At 40.4% G+C, this 18,080-nt stretch overlaps 1 protein-coding gene across 2 annotated transcripts in view; it reads left to right on the top strand.

The window, feature by feature from the left end:
* The window catches only part of slc12a2 (solute carrier family 12 member 2), a 140,054-nt gene that overhangs the window by 106,444 nt on the left and 15,530 nt on the right, over positions 1–18,080 (top strand). For both annotated transcript variants that reach the window (XM_055632836.1, XM_055632837.1), the window contains exons 15-20: positions 4,521–4,620; positions 4,875–4,986; positions 7,075–7,215; positions 7,837–7,943; positions 9,020–9,099; positions 10,626–10,766. In XM_055632836.1, coding sequence (XP_055488811.1) covers positions 4,521–4,620; positions 4,875–4,986; positions 7,075–7,215; positions 7,837–7,943; positions 9,020–9,099; positions 10,626–10,766 — 681 coding nt within the window. The remainder of the gene's footprint in view (positions 1–4,520; positions 4,621–4,874; positions 4,987–7,074; positions 7,216–7,836; positions 7,944–9,019; positions 9,100–10,625; positions 10,767–18,080) is intronic.

An 18,080-nucleotide genomic window follows, 5' to 3' on the forward strand; every position in this document is an offset into this window, starting at 1 on the left:
CTTGCCTAAATGGATATTTACTTTGCCAGCACAAGGGGTTATATCAGCTATCTAACTATTAACTGTCTAGGTCTATATACGAATAATGAATGTTAGTGCAAATAGGAAGGGTGACCACTCCCTTGTAACCACAATGTTGCAGGTTGGCCAGGAGTGTTAAATTGTACTGGTCTGACAAGTTGTGTTAAACAATTTGCTGTGCATTGAGTCCATGGTCATTTTGTGGGGCTGCTACTTGGAAATTCAGTACCATCCAAAGCCTTGGGCATGCCTGACTTGTAAGACCATGAAAGAAAATTGTATTTGGGAGATGCTTGGGGTGATGGGAGGGGATAAAGAGTGGCGATGGAAATGGAACAATACATGGATCAGAGTCTATTGTCAGCTTTCAGTGAGTAGTGGTTTGGGTGGGAGCCGTTTAGCTAATTGGAGAGAAAGGGACTTGTGGTCATTTGGGGGAATGGGGGAGGGACTGAGCTGCAATTGCTGGTTCGAATGGTGGGTGGCAGTGGCAGTGGTTGGGTGATTATGCACAGGCAAGGAGAACAGCAATTGGAACTTCCCTTGGTTCCAATACCTGTCTGTAGCACCCCCAGCGGATTCCCCTGAGTCATACAGAAGTAGTCCTACAAGCAGATAGAAAACTAGCGCAGCCATTGAGTTGCAAATAATAATTTATAGAATGAGACATTGCATGCCAATTTACAATTTGAGTTCCTCCATATGTTATGTGACAGAGATGCAATAAAATCTAGAACCACAAATTATAAACTTCATAATCCATGTGAATCCATTCAAATTATAGACGTCACATTCCTGACGTTTTTTAATTAAAAAAATAAAATAAAAATAAGCGGAGTCACCTTTCAGAATGGTGGTTTCAAACCCAGTGGCACTCAATTTAATTTGTTGGCAAGTGTCTTTCAGAAAGATTATAAATATTTTCTTACAAGTTTTCACAAGTGCATGCTATGTTTTTTTTTAAATGTTTCAAGGCATGGAACCGATCCTATTTGATGCAGCCTCACAATTGTGTCATTGGTTGTGGTTTACAGTCCACCTTTTCTCCCTGGAGCAATGTCTAGAGTTTGATTCTTCACTTAGTTACAAATGAATGGTATTGTCAATGAGCAAAAACAAATTATTTTGTAACATAGTATAAAATGTCTTCATCTCAGTTTTCAGTTGTAATGACAACAGAACTCTTGTTGCTCTTCAGCATTGCCAAATGACAGCAATATTTGTAGTCAGCAAATGCATAATTAAATGCTGAAATTTAGAGGTTGCTGGTGGTTGGTTATCCCTTGTCATATCTTTATCCCTTATCACCCTTTATTGTGGTTATCCCTTATCATATCTTTCCTTGGATCCCATGCGATCTAACCTTCCAGAGCAGCCTACCATGCAGAACCTTGTCAAATGCGTTACTGAAATCCATGTATACAACACGTACAGCTCTGCCCTCATCGACCTTTTCAGTCACGTCTTCAAAAATCTCAATCCGATTAGTGAAGCACAACCTTCTACATACAAAACCATGCTGACTGTCCCCAACCGGCCCTTGGGATAGGCTTTCACAAGGCACCTGGATTTTGGTTGCATATTCAAAACTCTTCATTTCATTAATAACCAACCTGAACGCCCGGTAGCTCGGCACTTCAACTCCCCCTCCCATTCCGAATCCGACCTTTCTGTCCTGAGCCTCCTCCATGACCAGAGTGAGGACCACCGTAAATTGGAGGAGCAGCACCTCATATTTCGCTTGGGCAGTTTGCACCCCAGTGGTATGAACATTGACCTCTAATTTCAGGTAGTCTTTACTTTCTCCTCCCCTTCTCAGCTCTCCCTCAGCCCACTGGCTCCACCTCTTCCTTTCTTCTCCCCCCCCCCCCCCCACCCTTACATTAGTCTGAAGAAGGGTTTCGCCCGAAACACTGCCTATTTCCTTCGCTCCATAGATGCTGCCTCACCCACTGAGTTTCTGAGGCACTTTTGTCTACCTTTGATTTTCCAGCATCTGCAGTTCCTTCTTAAGCATTTCACTAATTAAGTAGCCTTTTGGCTGCACTCTTATGATTAGTGAGTTGGCAGTTAGTGTGGTGCCAGAATGATCGGCTGTGCATTTTGAAATATGGTTCTATATTGCAACAATAATTGGTTATTAAACTTTTTATCACATGCATAATTGAATAAATCTGAAGAAAATTTACTCAAAGTTTATCTTTGTTTTGAAGGAGTATGTCACCAAATTATTGTAAAAAATTGCAAAGCAAATACAATGATCAACTTAGACACAAGGAAATGCAGATGCTGGAATTTTAGTGGAACACAAAGTGCTGGAGTAACTCAGCAGGTCAGGCAACATCTCTGGAGGATGTGGATAGGCAACATTTTGGGCCATGTCCCTTGTCCAGTTTGAAGAAGGGTCCCGACCCGAAGCGTCACCTATCCTTGTCCTGCAGAGATCCTGCCTGACTGCTGAGTTACTCCAGCACTTTGTGGAGAATCATCATCTTTCTGTTATGACATTTTCCCTTCTCAATGACATGTTGATATTACCAGCAATGTGTGCAGTGTTAGTCTTACTTCTCTTCCTTTTATTTATTTTAGTTGCTGTCAAACATGTATTCAGACAGAAACCAGAGTACTTCATTGTTTCTTTTCTTTCCTTGGGAAATTATGTACAAATGTCATCCTATGGTCCTTCAGCTACCACTCACTGAAGAATTGTCAATTAACTCGATAAATTGAATCCGTTTAAGGGGAAATCGGTTTGTTCCTTTGTTTGTGGCTTAAAGGGAAAAATTCCGTGATAGTCGTATGTTGTGGGAATTGTGCAATTTTAAATGTCCTACCGTTTCTCTTTCTGTAATTTATAGCTTGGCCTAGGATTGAAATAAATCACTTGGTTTCCATATAGAGATTCACTTTCAAATGCAAGCACAGAAATCCTTTGTTAGATTTGGAAGTGTTCCTCTGAAGTGAAATTAGCTGGATGTCTCCCATCATTTGCAACAGAACCTTGAATTTGTTACAAATGTCAAATCACTGGCATGTACTCTGCTGGATGCTTAACCGAAAATATATTGACGACCACAAATCAGATAAAATTATAAACTAATTTCTCAAATAGTTGACTAAAATGATTAGAACACACAGAGAGTGGTGAATCTCTGGAACTCTGCCACAGAGGGTAGTTGAGGCCAGTTCATTGGCTATATTTAAGAGGGAGTTCGATGTGGCCCTTGTGGCTAAAGGGATCAGGGGGTATGGAGAGAAGGCAGGTACGGGATACTGAGTTGGATGATCAGCCATGATCATATTGAATGGCAGTGCAGGCTCGAAGGGCCGAATGGCCTACTCCTGCACCTATTTTCTATGTATCTAACACAACTCTAATGAGTTGACTGTTGTGCACCATGCCTAAAGATTTGTTTTTTGAGATTGTTTTGAGCAATTGGTTTCTTTGCTACTTTTCATTGTTTGAATAGGTTTGGTTTTGATGAAGTGAAGGCAGTAGATATGCTGAAGGGACAATAAATTACACCCTCTGTATCACCCTGTTGAAATCCTGTGAAGATCCTTCTCGCCTTTGTTTTATTTCCCTCCTTTCTTCTTGCTCTTTTGTTGCTCACCTTGCCCACTTACATCCTGCTGCTCCCTTTACTGTCTTTCCTGCCCCCTTTACTTTCTTTCTTGCCCCAGCAATGGAATTGCAAACAATGTACCCTTCATGAATTTGAGACCATCCAAAACACTGCCAATGTTCGAACGCACTTTAACCTATTTGCCCATCTTTGCAATTGTCTCTATTACAGGTCCGCCGCTGATTTTCCAGCACCTTTCGTTCCAGACATTATCCACTTTGCTGGACCAAACAGCAGTCATGGTCTCTGAGAGGAGTGTAGTGGCACCAGGCGGTCCGCTTTGGTTGTCGGGAGGGAAGGAGGGGGGCACAAAATCAACCTCAGAAGTCGGTTGAGCTGTAGTGCCAGAGCCCTGGCAGCAGGCGGCAAATTCAACCAGCTGATTGACTGCATAACTCCCGATGAGGTCGATCAGCTGCTTCACCCAACATAGGCACCACACTTCATGGGGCGATTTCAAGTGTACTCTCATAATTTTGTCCTCAATATATCAGGTGTCGGACTAACAGTTGCCGGAAAATTAGTGGCAGACATGTACTACCAAGTAGACATGTACTACTATCTGTGCTCTCCATCTTCTATCTGCATTACTCTTGTAAGATTTTCTTTAAAACTAGCATCCTTGTGTAGTAATGCTAACTTTTTATTTATTCTCAGGATCTTTTGCTACTTTAGCTGCAATGCAAATTGTGCTGGTTAGAATGAGGTACTGATCTGTTAGGTGGACATAGATGGGCATGCAGCAATTATTTTGTCTTATTACTAGAACTAATCTGATTGAAACGAGAGCAGTGAAGATTTGCAGCGTAAAAGAACACTATACCTCGGTACACGTAACAATAAACTGAACTGCTGTTTTTGTTTCTTCCACAGATGTTAACTGGGGCTCCTCTACACAGGCTTTAACTTACCTGATTGCTATGCAGCATGCCATTCGTCTTGCAGGGGTCGAGGATCACGTAAAAAATTTCAGGTAATTGAAAGTCACGTCAATAAGCATTCTAGCATTTAAAGACAAATTCGTAACTGAATTGAAGGATTATGCACTCTTTTCTACCAATCAATAAGACCATGTGGATTTTTAAATCCAGTACCAATTCCTTGTAATCATTAAAACAAAAGATTAAAGTTGTGTTCAGAATATGCTGGGCATATATGCAGCGTTACAGTAACCAATGGATATATAATATTTCTACATTCATTTATTCTAAATGATTATCTATGCAGGCCCCAATGCCTTTTAATGACGGGTGCTCCAACATCCCGTCCAGCCTTGCTCCATCTTGTTCATGGCTTCACGAAAAATGTTGGACTAGTGGTCTGTGGACATGTTCATACGGTAAGTTTGGGCAAATAATTTATTTTCAATTTAGCCTAACATTTGTATCTTATCACCTTGCATTTCAGGGCTCCACTATGATAATTTGAAGTAGTTGAATTCTTCCATTTGTCTTCATTGCACACTTTCAGTATTAAGACTGTTTTCTTAAGCTGTAATTCGCCTATGATTTATACCTCCTTTCTCAGTCAGGATTGCCATCCTTGAATTTTCCATCCAGTTCCCAATGTGACTTGTCTTTGGCCTCATACTCTATTCCAACAAAGCCTAATGTAACATATGGAACAGCACCTCTTATTCCATCTTGGGCTCAATAATGATTTCAACAATGTCAAATAACTGGCCTTTTCTGAAAGGTCCGATCAGGAGCATGAACTCCATTTATCTTGTCTTAGAAGCTACCCTGTTGAGTATCATCAACATTGTCAGTCATTTAATATCCCCCTGGTTTCCACAGATCTTTCCTTTTTTGACCTTCCCCTTTTTTCTGCAACTTTCAAATGGGTTCATTTCAAACTTGTTTCCCAATTCTGATATTAGCACATTGACCGTTCACTCACTCCCCCAGCCGAGTGGTGGTATGACCATTGATTGCAATCCTTATCAACACTTCCATTTGAGTTTTCACAAGTTGTCAAGTTATAGAAGTAGAATTAGGCCATTCGGCCCATCAAGTTTACTCCACCATTCAATCATGGCTGATCTCTGCCTCCTAATCCCATTTTCCTGCCTTCTCCCCATAACCCTTGACACCAATTTTGTACCAATTTACATCTATATAATCATAATCAAAGTTGACTCATTGAAACATACCGAATAGTGAAAGGCCTGGATAGAATGGATGTGGCGAAGATGTTTCCACGAGTGGGAGAGTCTAGGACCAGAGTCCATAGCCTCAGAATGAAAGGACGTTCCTTCGGAAAGGGGGATGAGGGGGAATTTCCTTAGTCAGAGGGTGGTGAATCTATGGAATTAATTGCCACAGAAGGCTGTGGAGGCCAAATCAATGGATATCTTTAAGGTGGAGATTGATAAGTTTTTGATTAGTAAGGGTGTCGAGGGTTACGGAAGGACGGCAGGAGAATGGGGTTGAGAGAGAAAGATGGATCGGACGTGTTTGAACGGTGGAGTCGACATGATGGGCCAAATGGCCTAATTCTGCTCCTTCAACATATGACCTTATCTTCACAATATGTTGCATCTGTGAATCCCATAGGAAAACCTGATTTTCTTTTCCTGCCCATCTGTGTCCCTCATAACGTTGGCTCCATTGCCGTACTGTTTTGTTCACTCCAACAAGTACAAGTATACATTGTGTTCAGGCCATCTAGGTAATAGAATTCACTCTTACAAAATTTGCATCGCTACGGACAAGTTTAGTTTAGAAATACAACATGGAACACCCATTCACACTAATTCTATGTTATCCCACTTTCTCATCAATTCCCTGCACACTATGGGCAATTTACAGAGGCCAATTAACCTACAAATCTGCACATCTTTGGGATGTGGGAGAAAACCGGAGCACCCAGAGGAAACCCACACAGTCACAGGGAGAATGTGCAAACTCTGCACATCAGGATAGAACCCAAGTCTCTGGCACTGTGAGACAGCAGCTCTACCAGCGACGTCACAGTCCTGCCCTTTATTTAAGATAGGAAATGAAATGCACTTTCTTGGGGGGCAAAAAGTAAATAAACACGAAATGCTGTCCTTTTCAATTTGCATTTCATGACACATGGGTAGGTGACACAGCTTTGTATTTTGGAAAATTCCAACGGATCATTTTCTAGGAACACTATCCCACCCCATAATGGGGAAGGTCGCCTGTTTGTATTCTCCAATAATTCCCAAGTCTGTTATTGAGTCATACAGCATGGAAACAGGCTTCTCGGCCAACTTGCCCATACCGACCAATATGTCCCATCTACACTAGCATTTCAAATGTGCTTGTTGAATTGTGGTTGTCTGGTGTCAGATCAATTCTTGCGAAACCTAAATCTTTTTGACTAATTCCCAAAATATTCTTCTTAGTCAAAAGTAAGAGTTTTGAAATAAATTGAACGCAATTATGTGAACTTTTATTAGGGGCCTCGCAGGCAAGCTCTGAAGGAAATCTCTACTGACCAATCTAAATACCAACGGTGGCTAATCAAAAATAAAATGAAAGCCTTCTATGCCCCTGTGTACGCAGAAGATTTGCGTGAAGGAACACAGTTTCTGCTGCAAGTAAGTTTTGATTTTTGTATTAAACACCTTGTAAATTCAACATTTCTGACATGGTTTTGCTGAAGTTCAGTTTTGTGATATCGTTGTGGTCAGGGTAGATGGATTCTGACAAACCATTGCCTATTCATTTCTTTCCGCAAATATTGATTGTTATGTGTGGGTACTCAATTGAAGGCTAACAAAAAAGCTAAACATGAAATACATATACTGTTGTCAATTGTCATTTTTTCATTATGTGGATATTGGGATTTGCTTCCAGCATTGGTGTTAAAACAATTTTCTCTAGTTTGATACTTGGTTGATTCCCCCAGTTAAAACCTGGTCTGCAAATCTGACCGTCTTAAATAGACTCGGCAGCAAAAATATTCAAGGTGAATGCTAATGATGCTTGGCTCCGGACATGATAATGAAAAGGACACAAAACTATATTTAGATGTGATGTATAATTCGCACAGATTTGCAGCTATATGACCTGGACCCGCACAATTTAAAAAAAATAAAAATAATTTTCCTCATCATGTGGCCTGTGGGTTAGATTGACAAGTGCTGACGCATTTGAACTCCGGTGGTTAGTACTGTAGCACAAACCTGCATTTAATTTCTGTTTCATCTTCTTTCCAGGCTGTAGGACTTGGTCGAATGAGACCGAACACCCTTGTCTTTGGCTTTAAAAAAGATTGGCGCCAGGCACTTATGAAAGATGTGGAAAATTACATAAATGCTATTCAGTGAGTTAATCTTGGTAATTACCGTTCAATGGAGTAAAGTAGCTTATTGAAAGTAAAGCAAGCTTTTCATGGGAAAAACAGCTGTAAAATTTCAATAATCCAACAAAAGACTCTTCAGAAATCCTGATGGTTCAGCATCTAGCTCACTGCAGCCCTTGAAGCTCACCCAAGGCTCCATTTCTGGCGCTTCCTTGAAGCTCACGTGGTTCTCTCGAAAATATATTAACCCTCTGGAAAATATATTAACTGGAGAGAGAAACACAGTTAATATTTCAGGCTGATGACCATTCTCAGAACTAGGAAAACGTTAGGAACGTGGACAGCACAATGGCACAGTTAAAAGTGACGTTTCCTCACTGCCCCAGAGGCTCTGGTTCAATCCTGACCTTGGGAGCTGTGTACGGGCAGTTTCCACATTCTCTTTGTGACCACATGGGTTTCCTCCGGATGCATCAATTTTCTCCCACATATTCACAGACACGGGTTGGGAGTTTAATTGATCATTGTAAATTTCCCTAGTATGTTGGTGAGTGGTGGAATCTGTGAGGAGTTGAGAACATGGGGGATTCATATAAGATTAATGTAAATGGGATGTTGATGGTCAGCATGGATTTAGTGGGCAGACATGTCTGCTTCCATGGTGAATCACTATAATGCAGTGCAATATCTTAATGTGAATTATGTTAGAATATTAATAAGTGAGATCCAGTAGGCTGGAAAATATGCCGGTCTGGTATCATCAAGGTCCCAAGTATGCAGGATCCAATTTTACTGTATATAATTATTATGGCTTTTTGTTTCAGTTCATTAACTTCAGAATCAATTAGATCTTTTGTGTAAAGCCCTTTATTCAAGTAGAGAAATTCCTAAATTTTATACAAATTAAATATTACTATTCTATTCACATTTTCATATTGTTTAATGAACCCCTAAGCATGTTCTTTGATTATTTTAAATATCTTAAGGTATACATACGTTTCATGTGCATGTTACTAATCCTTATTAGATTTTGCTAAGTATTATGTTTCCTGTTAATGGTTAAAGGGCTGGTCTTGAAATGCATATTTTCTTTGCAGTGATGCATTTGACTATCAATATGGAGTAGTTGTCATTAGACTAAAGGAAGGCTTTAATATTTCTCATCTTCAAGCTCAAGGTGAGATTTTATTTTGATCTGCCACCAATTTAATATTGCAGAGTGATTACATGCACTCCAGGAATAGTGTGGTGTAGAGTTCCATGTAGAGTGGTATTGAAATTGCAGGTACATTTTTCTTCTGCACTGCTCACGGTTTGCAGATATGATGCTGTTACTTGGAATTGTTGATTAATTGCTGGGTGCAGGGGAAATGAGAGGAAGAGATGAATCTAAAGATGAGTAACATTCAGTCGATGTCACCAAGTGATCAGTTTTATCCATTATTTGCTCAAATTTTGTACTTTTGTTCATTCTATCTTGTGATGCAAAATGTCAGTTTCTCAATTTGGAGAATGCTGAGCGTCCTTACCATAAGAAATGATTGAGAATGCTATATTATCTATATATTTGAATCGAGGAAAAGCTTCTTACAAATCAGCTTAAGCCTTTATCCAGAATTAAAAGGGTAGAGTTACAATAGACAACCTTTGTCAAAAGCAACCTTGGATCGTTATGATTCCTATGCTGTATCACTCTCCACATGTATCGTGATATTAAATGTATATCCTGTTGATATACATTGTACTTTGGGGGAATTTGAGGTAGATCTCCCATGTTTTGACACATTCGTCAAGTAATCAGTCTATGCATAGGCATATCTGTTTAAAATTATTGCATTTGGTTCCTTTAAGTATCAACATGACTGTTGTGATTATGTTTTCTGGGCCTTCAGTGCATAACTGCAACTATTTTTGAACATTCTTTTGACATATTATGCTGCTTAAGATTAGCTTTAAATAGAAAGTAAATTGGATACCCAGGGACAAATAGACATGGCAAGAAATACTGGGACAAATTTGTGATAATTTATTCAAAAGCAAACCCATTAAGAAGGCTTAATTTTGTTTCCACTTGTTAAATGTTAAAATTACCGAGATGAGAAGAACTTTTTTCACACAGAGTGGTGAATTTCTGGAACTCTCTGCCACAGAGGGTAGTTGAGGCATGTTCATTGGCTATATTTATGAGGGAGTTAGATGTGGCCCTTGTGGCTAAGGGGATCAGAGGGTATGGAGAGAAGGCAGGTACGGGATACTGAGTTGGATGATCAGCCATGATCATATTGAATGGCGGTAGGTTCGAAGGGCCGAATGGCCTACTCCTGCACCTAATTTCTATATTTCTATGTTTCTACAGTGGATGTTGAATGATGTCAGGTGTTAAAATTGTATCCAGCTTGATCATATTTTATTATCTTTTCTTGAACTTGACTTTTATGCTCTATTTCTCTCCTTGCTATAATGTCTGCATTTAAGTTTGCCTAGATTGTTTGCCAGGCTGGAGAGCCGATGTCAAGTGGGAAGGAACTTGGTGATCTATTAGATGCTCTCTTCCACCCTACTTCTCCAGTTCCCTTTACTTGATTGGGACTTTAAATGTGTCTCCTAAATACAGGGCATATTCAAAAATATTAACTTGCTAATTGAAGAAATAGATTAAACATTATTTGATGTGAATGCTGTCAATTATTTTCATTTGTACAGAAGACCTATGTATGTCTCAGGAGAAAACTGCTCATCCCAAGGAAACCGTGGTGAATCTGGAACATTCTGATGCTGACTCTAAGCCATCTTCTAAGTCAGTGAGCGAAACTAACAGCCCAGCAGTGTCACAAGACCACAAAGGTAAAAATTCACATTCAGTACAGATAAATAATACTGATCAATATTTTTTTTAAATGTTAATGTTAACTTTAAGTTCTAGTTTTTTTTAATTATTAATCGCCCATTTCAAGAAAATAAAATGGATGTAGAAGTCAATTAATAATAACCCTCTTTTGAGGCAGCTTTGGCCATTCCTACTTCACCAGAACTTGAGCAGCTCTGCTGCTGTTCTTAATAGAACTAAAGAGAAGAATTATTAGTCATTGTCCAATTAATATTGCCACATTTCTTTTCCTCTGTTGTCAACTGACCATTATATTTGTTATTTTTTCCACATATTTCTCCTCTTCCTTAAATTTGTAAATGACTGGTGAATTTTCATTTCTTGACAAAAGTAGTACATTTCCTGAACAGGCATTTTGATGCTGATGCTAAACTATCTTTTTTTAATATATTAATGGAGTACCGATATAATTCCAGTAATTTAGCATTGCCATCTAGCTGAATGAAAGACTTTAATGGCATTCTAATGTACGATCAGAATGCCATATGTTAAACCGTCTGTTCTCTAAACTAACTTGACACAACTCCACCAATTACTGCACCTAGCAGGAATAAAAGTGGATCTGTCTCGTGAGCACCTTTGGGTGGGTTAAATTCATAAATTCTAGGTGCAATATTAGACCATTTAGATCATCATTTCTCTTCCATCATTCAATCATGGCTGATATATCTATCCCCCTCAACCCCATTCTTCTGCCTTCTCCCCATAACCTCTGACATGCTTACTAATAAAGAATCTAAGTAAGTGTGTCGGGGGTTATGGGCAGAAGGCAGGGGAATGGGGTTGAGGGGCGAAAGATAGATCAGTAACTTAGCAAGGAGAAATAGGATTATGTTCAAATTACATTAAGAATAGTAAAGCGACAAAAGCTATGTTTGATGGATGTAAAATACGCTGCTTTGGGTAGAGGAAATCTCGTATGTCTTTTTGGGTACTTCCAGAAGCATTGTCAGAGCACCGCAACTAAATGTTCATAGCAGGGCTTGTTTTATTTTGATGGGTGCATTTCATTAAACAGTTGCCCATTTGGCAAAAATATTGTCGCTAATATTGTTAAACCACCATATAGGAAGCAAAATGCGTTTTGTTAATAACGGGGGCATGGAGTGGAGCAGGGAAGTCGGTGAGAGGTCATCCCATAGAGATGCTGCTACATCATAATGGAGTATAGTCACATGAAGTGTTTCTATTCAGGCAGGTTGTTTTCACCTTTGTATGTTTTTTGAAAAAGTATATCAATTTGCAGGCTTTGATTTGGTGGAAATTATAACGGTAAGGCTGACAATGGGGGTCTTGAGCATGGCATTAATCAGTGTGTTGCTGAGTGTAGTACAACCAAGTACATGCCACCTGTATGCTCATTGATGCTGCCAAAATGGCTAAATCACTGAAGGGAAGTTGGTGAAGTTATTTTATTTTAAATCTGGGAAAGGGGAATAAAATCATTCCTACGTGCAAGAGAAATAAAAGAGTAAAATGGCTGGCAAATATTTAAAATGACTCCCACTAAGTTGTAGATTATTTGTAGAGTAAAGCATACTTCACAACCTGGCTAATTAGAGGTGCATTTACTTCAACTGAAGACTGGACCCATGCCCTGGATACGGACAAGAGGCCCTAAGGCCTAGGTTGGCAGTGATGCGATTGCACTGAGAAGGTTTGTGACGGCTTCAACACCAATCACTACAATTTAATGTAACTATTTGCCAATGATCTCAATTCACAATTATAATTCTATCATCAATAAACATTAAAAAATATATCATTACAATTACACTGCAATTAAATGGAGTGAGGCTTTAATTTTCTTGAAACACAGATAAAAATTAATGTATATGATTAATAAGGTAAAATATATTTGCAAATTGACCTTGTCATCTTTGTTTTTAATGGCTTTCCCAACAATGCTTATCAAGCGCTTGCATGCTCCTGCATGGGCAGCTTAAATACCCCTGCGCAGCAAAGGCATATAGTCTTGCACTGATTTTGTACAAGTCAATGCATAGGATGTACCATTCTACTCATGAATGTGGGCAAATAAATTGTTGAAATCTGCAGGCCGAATGCTGAAAGATAGATTAACCCCATTGTTCATTGATTAGCATGGACATGGTGGGTTGAATGGCCTGCTTTCATGTTGTATGACTCTGAAGCTCAAGTTTATAAATCTGACAAACACATTGTTTGTATCCATCAAGATTGGAATAGTTCTTTAGGAAGAAGCTGTAGACACAAAATGCTGGGGTAACAGCGGGTCAGGCAGCATCTCTGGAGACAAGGAATAAGTGACATTTCAGGTCGAGACCTGAAGCCTGAAGAAGGCCCGAAGACCGAGAGTCTGAAGAAGGGTCTCGACCCAAAAGATAACCTATTCCTCCTCCAGAGATGCTGCCTAATCCACTGAGTTACTCCAGAATTGTGTGTCTAACTTTGGAATAGCTGTTGCCGAGACCCAAGATATCAATCATACCATCAGACATGACCTTACTTAAATCTAGGACAGGAAATAAAAAAACAGATGCTTCAATGTAGGCAATCCCTCGGTCAAGGATGACCTGCCTAATCTCCAGTTGTGACATGGGCGAGGTAAAAGTGGGATCTAGTCACTGCCACAAGTGGACAGAAGGTGCTTGATGGGTCAAGTTAGTGCTATTAATGATGTGTTCTTTGTATTTTCACTGGGAGAGTTTCAAGGTTTTTAATGTAGCCTGGAATAATCCTTACATATTTTGCTTAGTCACCTGCCAGGAATTTACACAAATTTGTTGGTCCTATTCCAGTTCTTCTCTACCCACTGCCCCCTTCCACCTCCCCCAAAGAGACTTCATGAATACACTTGAGGTGTTTTCCTTCCTTCCTACCAATGGAGCACTTGATGTTTTGTTATTAATCCATCAGTTCAATGTTTCCACTCTGCACTTTCCTCCTTTAAATAGAAACATAGAAAATAGGTGCAGGAGTAGGCCATTCTGCCCTTTGAGCCTGTACCGCCATTCGATATGATCATGGCTGATCATCCAACTCAGTATCCCATCCCTGCCTTCTCTCCATACCCTCTGATCCCTTTAGCCACAAGGGCCACATCTAACTCCCTCTTAAATATAGCTAATGAACTGGCCTCAACTACCTTCTGTGGCAGAGAATTCCACAGATTCACCACTCTCTGTGTAAAAAATGATTTTCTCATCTCGGTCCTAAAATACTTCCCTCTTATCCTTAAACTGTGACCCCCTAATTCTGGAAAGACTGGATGTTACAACAAAGATTTGTAACAGCCAGTCTAAAAATCAGTTGTTTCATAAATTGCCAGTAAATTTCCACATTATCTAATCTCAATGCACCAGAATTATGAAATTGAATAAAAGCAGCGATGCAGTTTCTTGATGCACCAAGAACATGCTCTAAATATATCCATAAACTGTAGGGGATTCAAGGCCAAATGTTTGTTCAGATTACTACCATTTGACAAAGTGCTATTTCCTTCTTTGGCAGGTAAATGCTGACATAGCAGAAGAGTTGCAGAATGTGCTGGTTGAATATTAATGTGTGCAATAGTAATGCAATGTGTGGTATCTCCCCAGATGCTTAAACACTCCAATGGAAAAAACATTAATGCATCTTGCGATTCCATAAACGAATCAATATTTATAGATGGCGACTGTCCCAAAATACATTAATGTCAGGTTTTGATTTGCACTCAATCTCCTGTGAAGAGACCAGTTTGCGTCTCCCACAAATTCATACCTTGCTATTTGTCAAGCTAATAAGCCATGGTCTTTAAATTTAACTTGGCTTTTAGTGGGGGGGGGGGGGGGGGGGGGGGGGGGGGTTCCTCCCCAAATTCTGCAGTTTATGAAATGCATTATTATTTATTCACATTTCTAGAGACTGAAAGTTAGAGATATGACCTTTTTCCAATGCTGGCATGATATTTCCTGCCACCTGCACTGGAACTTACCTTTCATATGATCTCTTCCTTGCAGGGCCAGACCTTTCATTAAATTGAGAGCACTCTGCTCTTTCCCAGCTATTTTCCTTTTGAGCTCTGCACTTGTCAGAGTATGTACTAAAAGGATCGGGACTCCTCATTTCATTTTTTGTTTGTACATAATATTGCTTAGAGAATAACTGTAGAAATTGACACTTGTGAAAGAACAACCCTTGTATCTAGAAACTTTATTAAAGCTGGTCCACTGCCATAATCATCACCCATCATTAATTTAATGGGATGGGTGGAGGAAAGGAATTGACCTAAGGATTGACAAAACCCCGCATCAGGACAAAAGGGAGTGGGACAAATGGCCAGGGAAATTGAGACGTTACTCAAAAACAAGAGGATGCATTGGACAGGTATAGGCAGCTGGGAATCAAGTGCATCCCTAGAGGAGTTTGGGGAACTAAGGTGTAAATTAAAAAAGGAAATCAGAAGGGTAAAAAGGGGCCAGGCGATATCTCTGGTGGGTAGCATTAAGGACAATCCCAACAGATTTTATAAAGACATAAGGGGGAAATGGGTAACTAGTGAGAGTGTAGGACCTCTCAGAAACCTTTATGTGGAGCCACAGGAGATGGGTAAGGTGCTAAATGAGTATTTCTCCTCTGTATTTACCGAGGAGAATGACAGTAGGGCGGAGGAAATTGGAGCAGTCACTGGAAGTGTCTTGAGAGCAGTCAGGGTTACTGTAGAAGAAGTACTGAAGGTACTGTCGTGTTTGAAGGTAAACAAATCTCCAGGGCCCGATCTGATATATCCGAGGACATGGTCGGGATACTGGAGAGGAAATTGCGTGAGCCCTGGTTGAAATTAACGAGTCGTCCTTAAATACAGGAGAGGTGCCGGAAGACTGGAGGGTGGCAAATGTTGTACCTCTTTTCAAGAAGGGCTGCAAGGAAAATGCTGGGAACTATAGGCCGGTGAGCTTAACATCTGTAGTTGGTAAGTTACTGGAGAGTATTCTGAGGGATCGGTTATACATGCAATTGGATGGGCAAGGGCTCATTAGGGATAGTCAGCATGGTTTTCTACGTGGAAGGTCGTGTCTCACAAATCTGATCGATTTTTTTGAAGACGTGACCAAAAAGGTTGATGAGGGCAGAGCTGTAGATGTTGTGTACATTGACTTCAGTAAGGCGTTCGACACAGTTCCGCATGGTAGGCTGCTCTGGAAGATTAGATCACATGGGATCCAAGGAGAGATAGTTGAATGGATAGCAAATTCGCTCCATGGAAGGAAGCAGAGGGTAATGGTGGAAACTTGCTTCTCAGACTGGATGCTTGCGACTAGTGGTGTGCCTCAGGGTTTGGTGCTGGGCCTGTTACTGTTTGTCATCTACATCAATGATTTGGATGAGAACATACTGGGCAAGATTCACAAGTTTGCTGAAGATACAAAAGTTAGTGGTTTTGCAGATAGTGAAGATGGTTGTGAACGATTGCAGCCGGATCTGGATTAATTGGCCAAGTGGGCGGAGGAATGTTCGATAGAATTTAATACAGAGAAGTGTGAGGTGTTGCATTTTGCGATGTCAAACGAGGGCAGGACCTACACAGTAAATGATAAGCCTCTGGGTAGTGTTGTAGAGCAGAAGGATGCAGGTGCATGGTTCCTTGAAGGTCGAGTCGCAGGTAGGTACGGTGGTCAAAAAGGCTTTATGCACTTTGGCCTTCATCAGTCAGAGTATTGAGTATAGAAGTTGTGAGGTCATGTTCCACCTGTATAAGACATTGGTGAGACCGCATTTAGAATATTGTGTTCCGTTCTGGTCACCATGGTATAGGAAAGTTATTGACAAGCTTGAAAGGGTTCAGAAAAGGTCTGCGAAGATGTTGCCAGGACTAGAGGGTGTGAGCTATAGGGAGAGGTTGAGTAGGCTGGGTCTCTATTCCATGGAGCGCAGGAGGATGAGGGGAGATTTTGTAGAGGAATAGATCAGGTAGATGCACTGAGTCTTTTGCCTAGAGTAGGGGAATCCAGGACCATAGGACATAGTTTCAAGGTGATGGGGAAAAGGTTTAATAGGAATCCTAGGGGTAATGTTTTCACACAAGGGGTGGTGGGTGTATGGAACAAGCTGTCAGAGGAGGCAGTTGAGGCTGGGACTATCCCATCATTTAAGAAACAGTTAGACAGATATATGGATATGACAGGTTTGGAGGGCTATTGACCAAGCACAGGCAAATGGGACTAGTATAGCTGGGACATGGTTGGCGAGTTGGGCCGAAGGGCCTGTTTCCACACTGCATCACTCTGTGACTCTATGAAGGGTGAGATGAACTGAGGAAGGGTGAGTGATAATGTTCAGAGGAGCCTGTGACTGGTGGAGTTAGGAGAAGGTAGGGTGATAGAGACAAGGAAAATATATCTCCCTCTCTTTCCTCTCCGGTCCTCATATTTTTGTTCCCTTTCCTATATTTGCCATGTGGTTCTATCCACATATTACACCCACTGGATTCCCTCCCCAGCACTGGTTCCATCTGCTCTTGTTCCTTGCAGCACCAAATGTCTCCTTGCTGTAAAGCATTTCTCCCAATGCAGATATAAACATATATTAAAAAACGAATCTTTCAGTATTTTCTTGTCTTCAAATTCTCTATTTCTAAGGGGAAAAAATTAAAACTTTGCCACATGTTCTGGTGGAAATTGGCTCAGATTTATTCCACAGGAGAATCTGATATTTTGTGGCCATAATACATTGCCTACAATGAAATATCCAAAATCCATCTGCAGCCCTTCTGCTGAATTATAATCTTTTCCTCTTGCAGTTAAACAGATCATTTCACATGAGGTGTAGATTAAACAAAAAATGTAAATTGCCTAAAAGAAGTAACTTAAAACATTTGGATCCCTTCGTGGATTGTATTGTATAATTTCCAGAGAACCAGTATAGTTTCAAGTAATTCTCCTTCGATCAGCACTTGAGTAGTGCAGGTTAATTATTTATTACAGAAACATCTGAAGCAACACAAAGTTCACATACTTGAAGAACAGAGGCAGGCGCTTAGATCGTGGATACCCCTCACACAATTAGAACCTCTATCAGAAGTGAATAAACAGATATTTTCCTCTCGTGCAGTCTCTTGAGATTGAAGTTGACTTGGTTCCACCCTAGATTTGTGAGTTCTGAGATTGCTGATTAGGCTCTCCACACATGTGGCAGTGGGCAGCTTCCACTGCTTCATGGCCCCTGTATCCTTCTGATACATGGCCACAAGGATCTTAATGCCTTACTCCACTTTCTGGACCAGAATTACACAGAAGTCAATGGGTATG

Source organism: Leucoraja erinacea, chromosome 3 (assembly GCF_028641065.1).
Source record: "Leucoraja erinacea ecotype New England chromosome 3, Leri_hhj_1, whole genome shotgun sequence".
NCBI lineage: Eukaryota > Metazoa > Chordata > Chondrichthyes > Rajiformes > Rajidae > Leucoraja > Leucoraja erinaceus.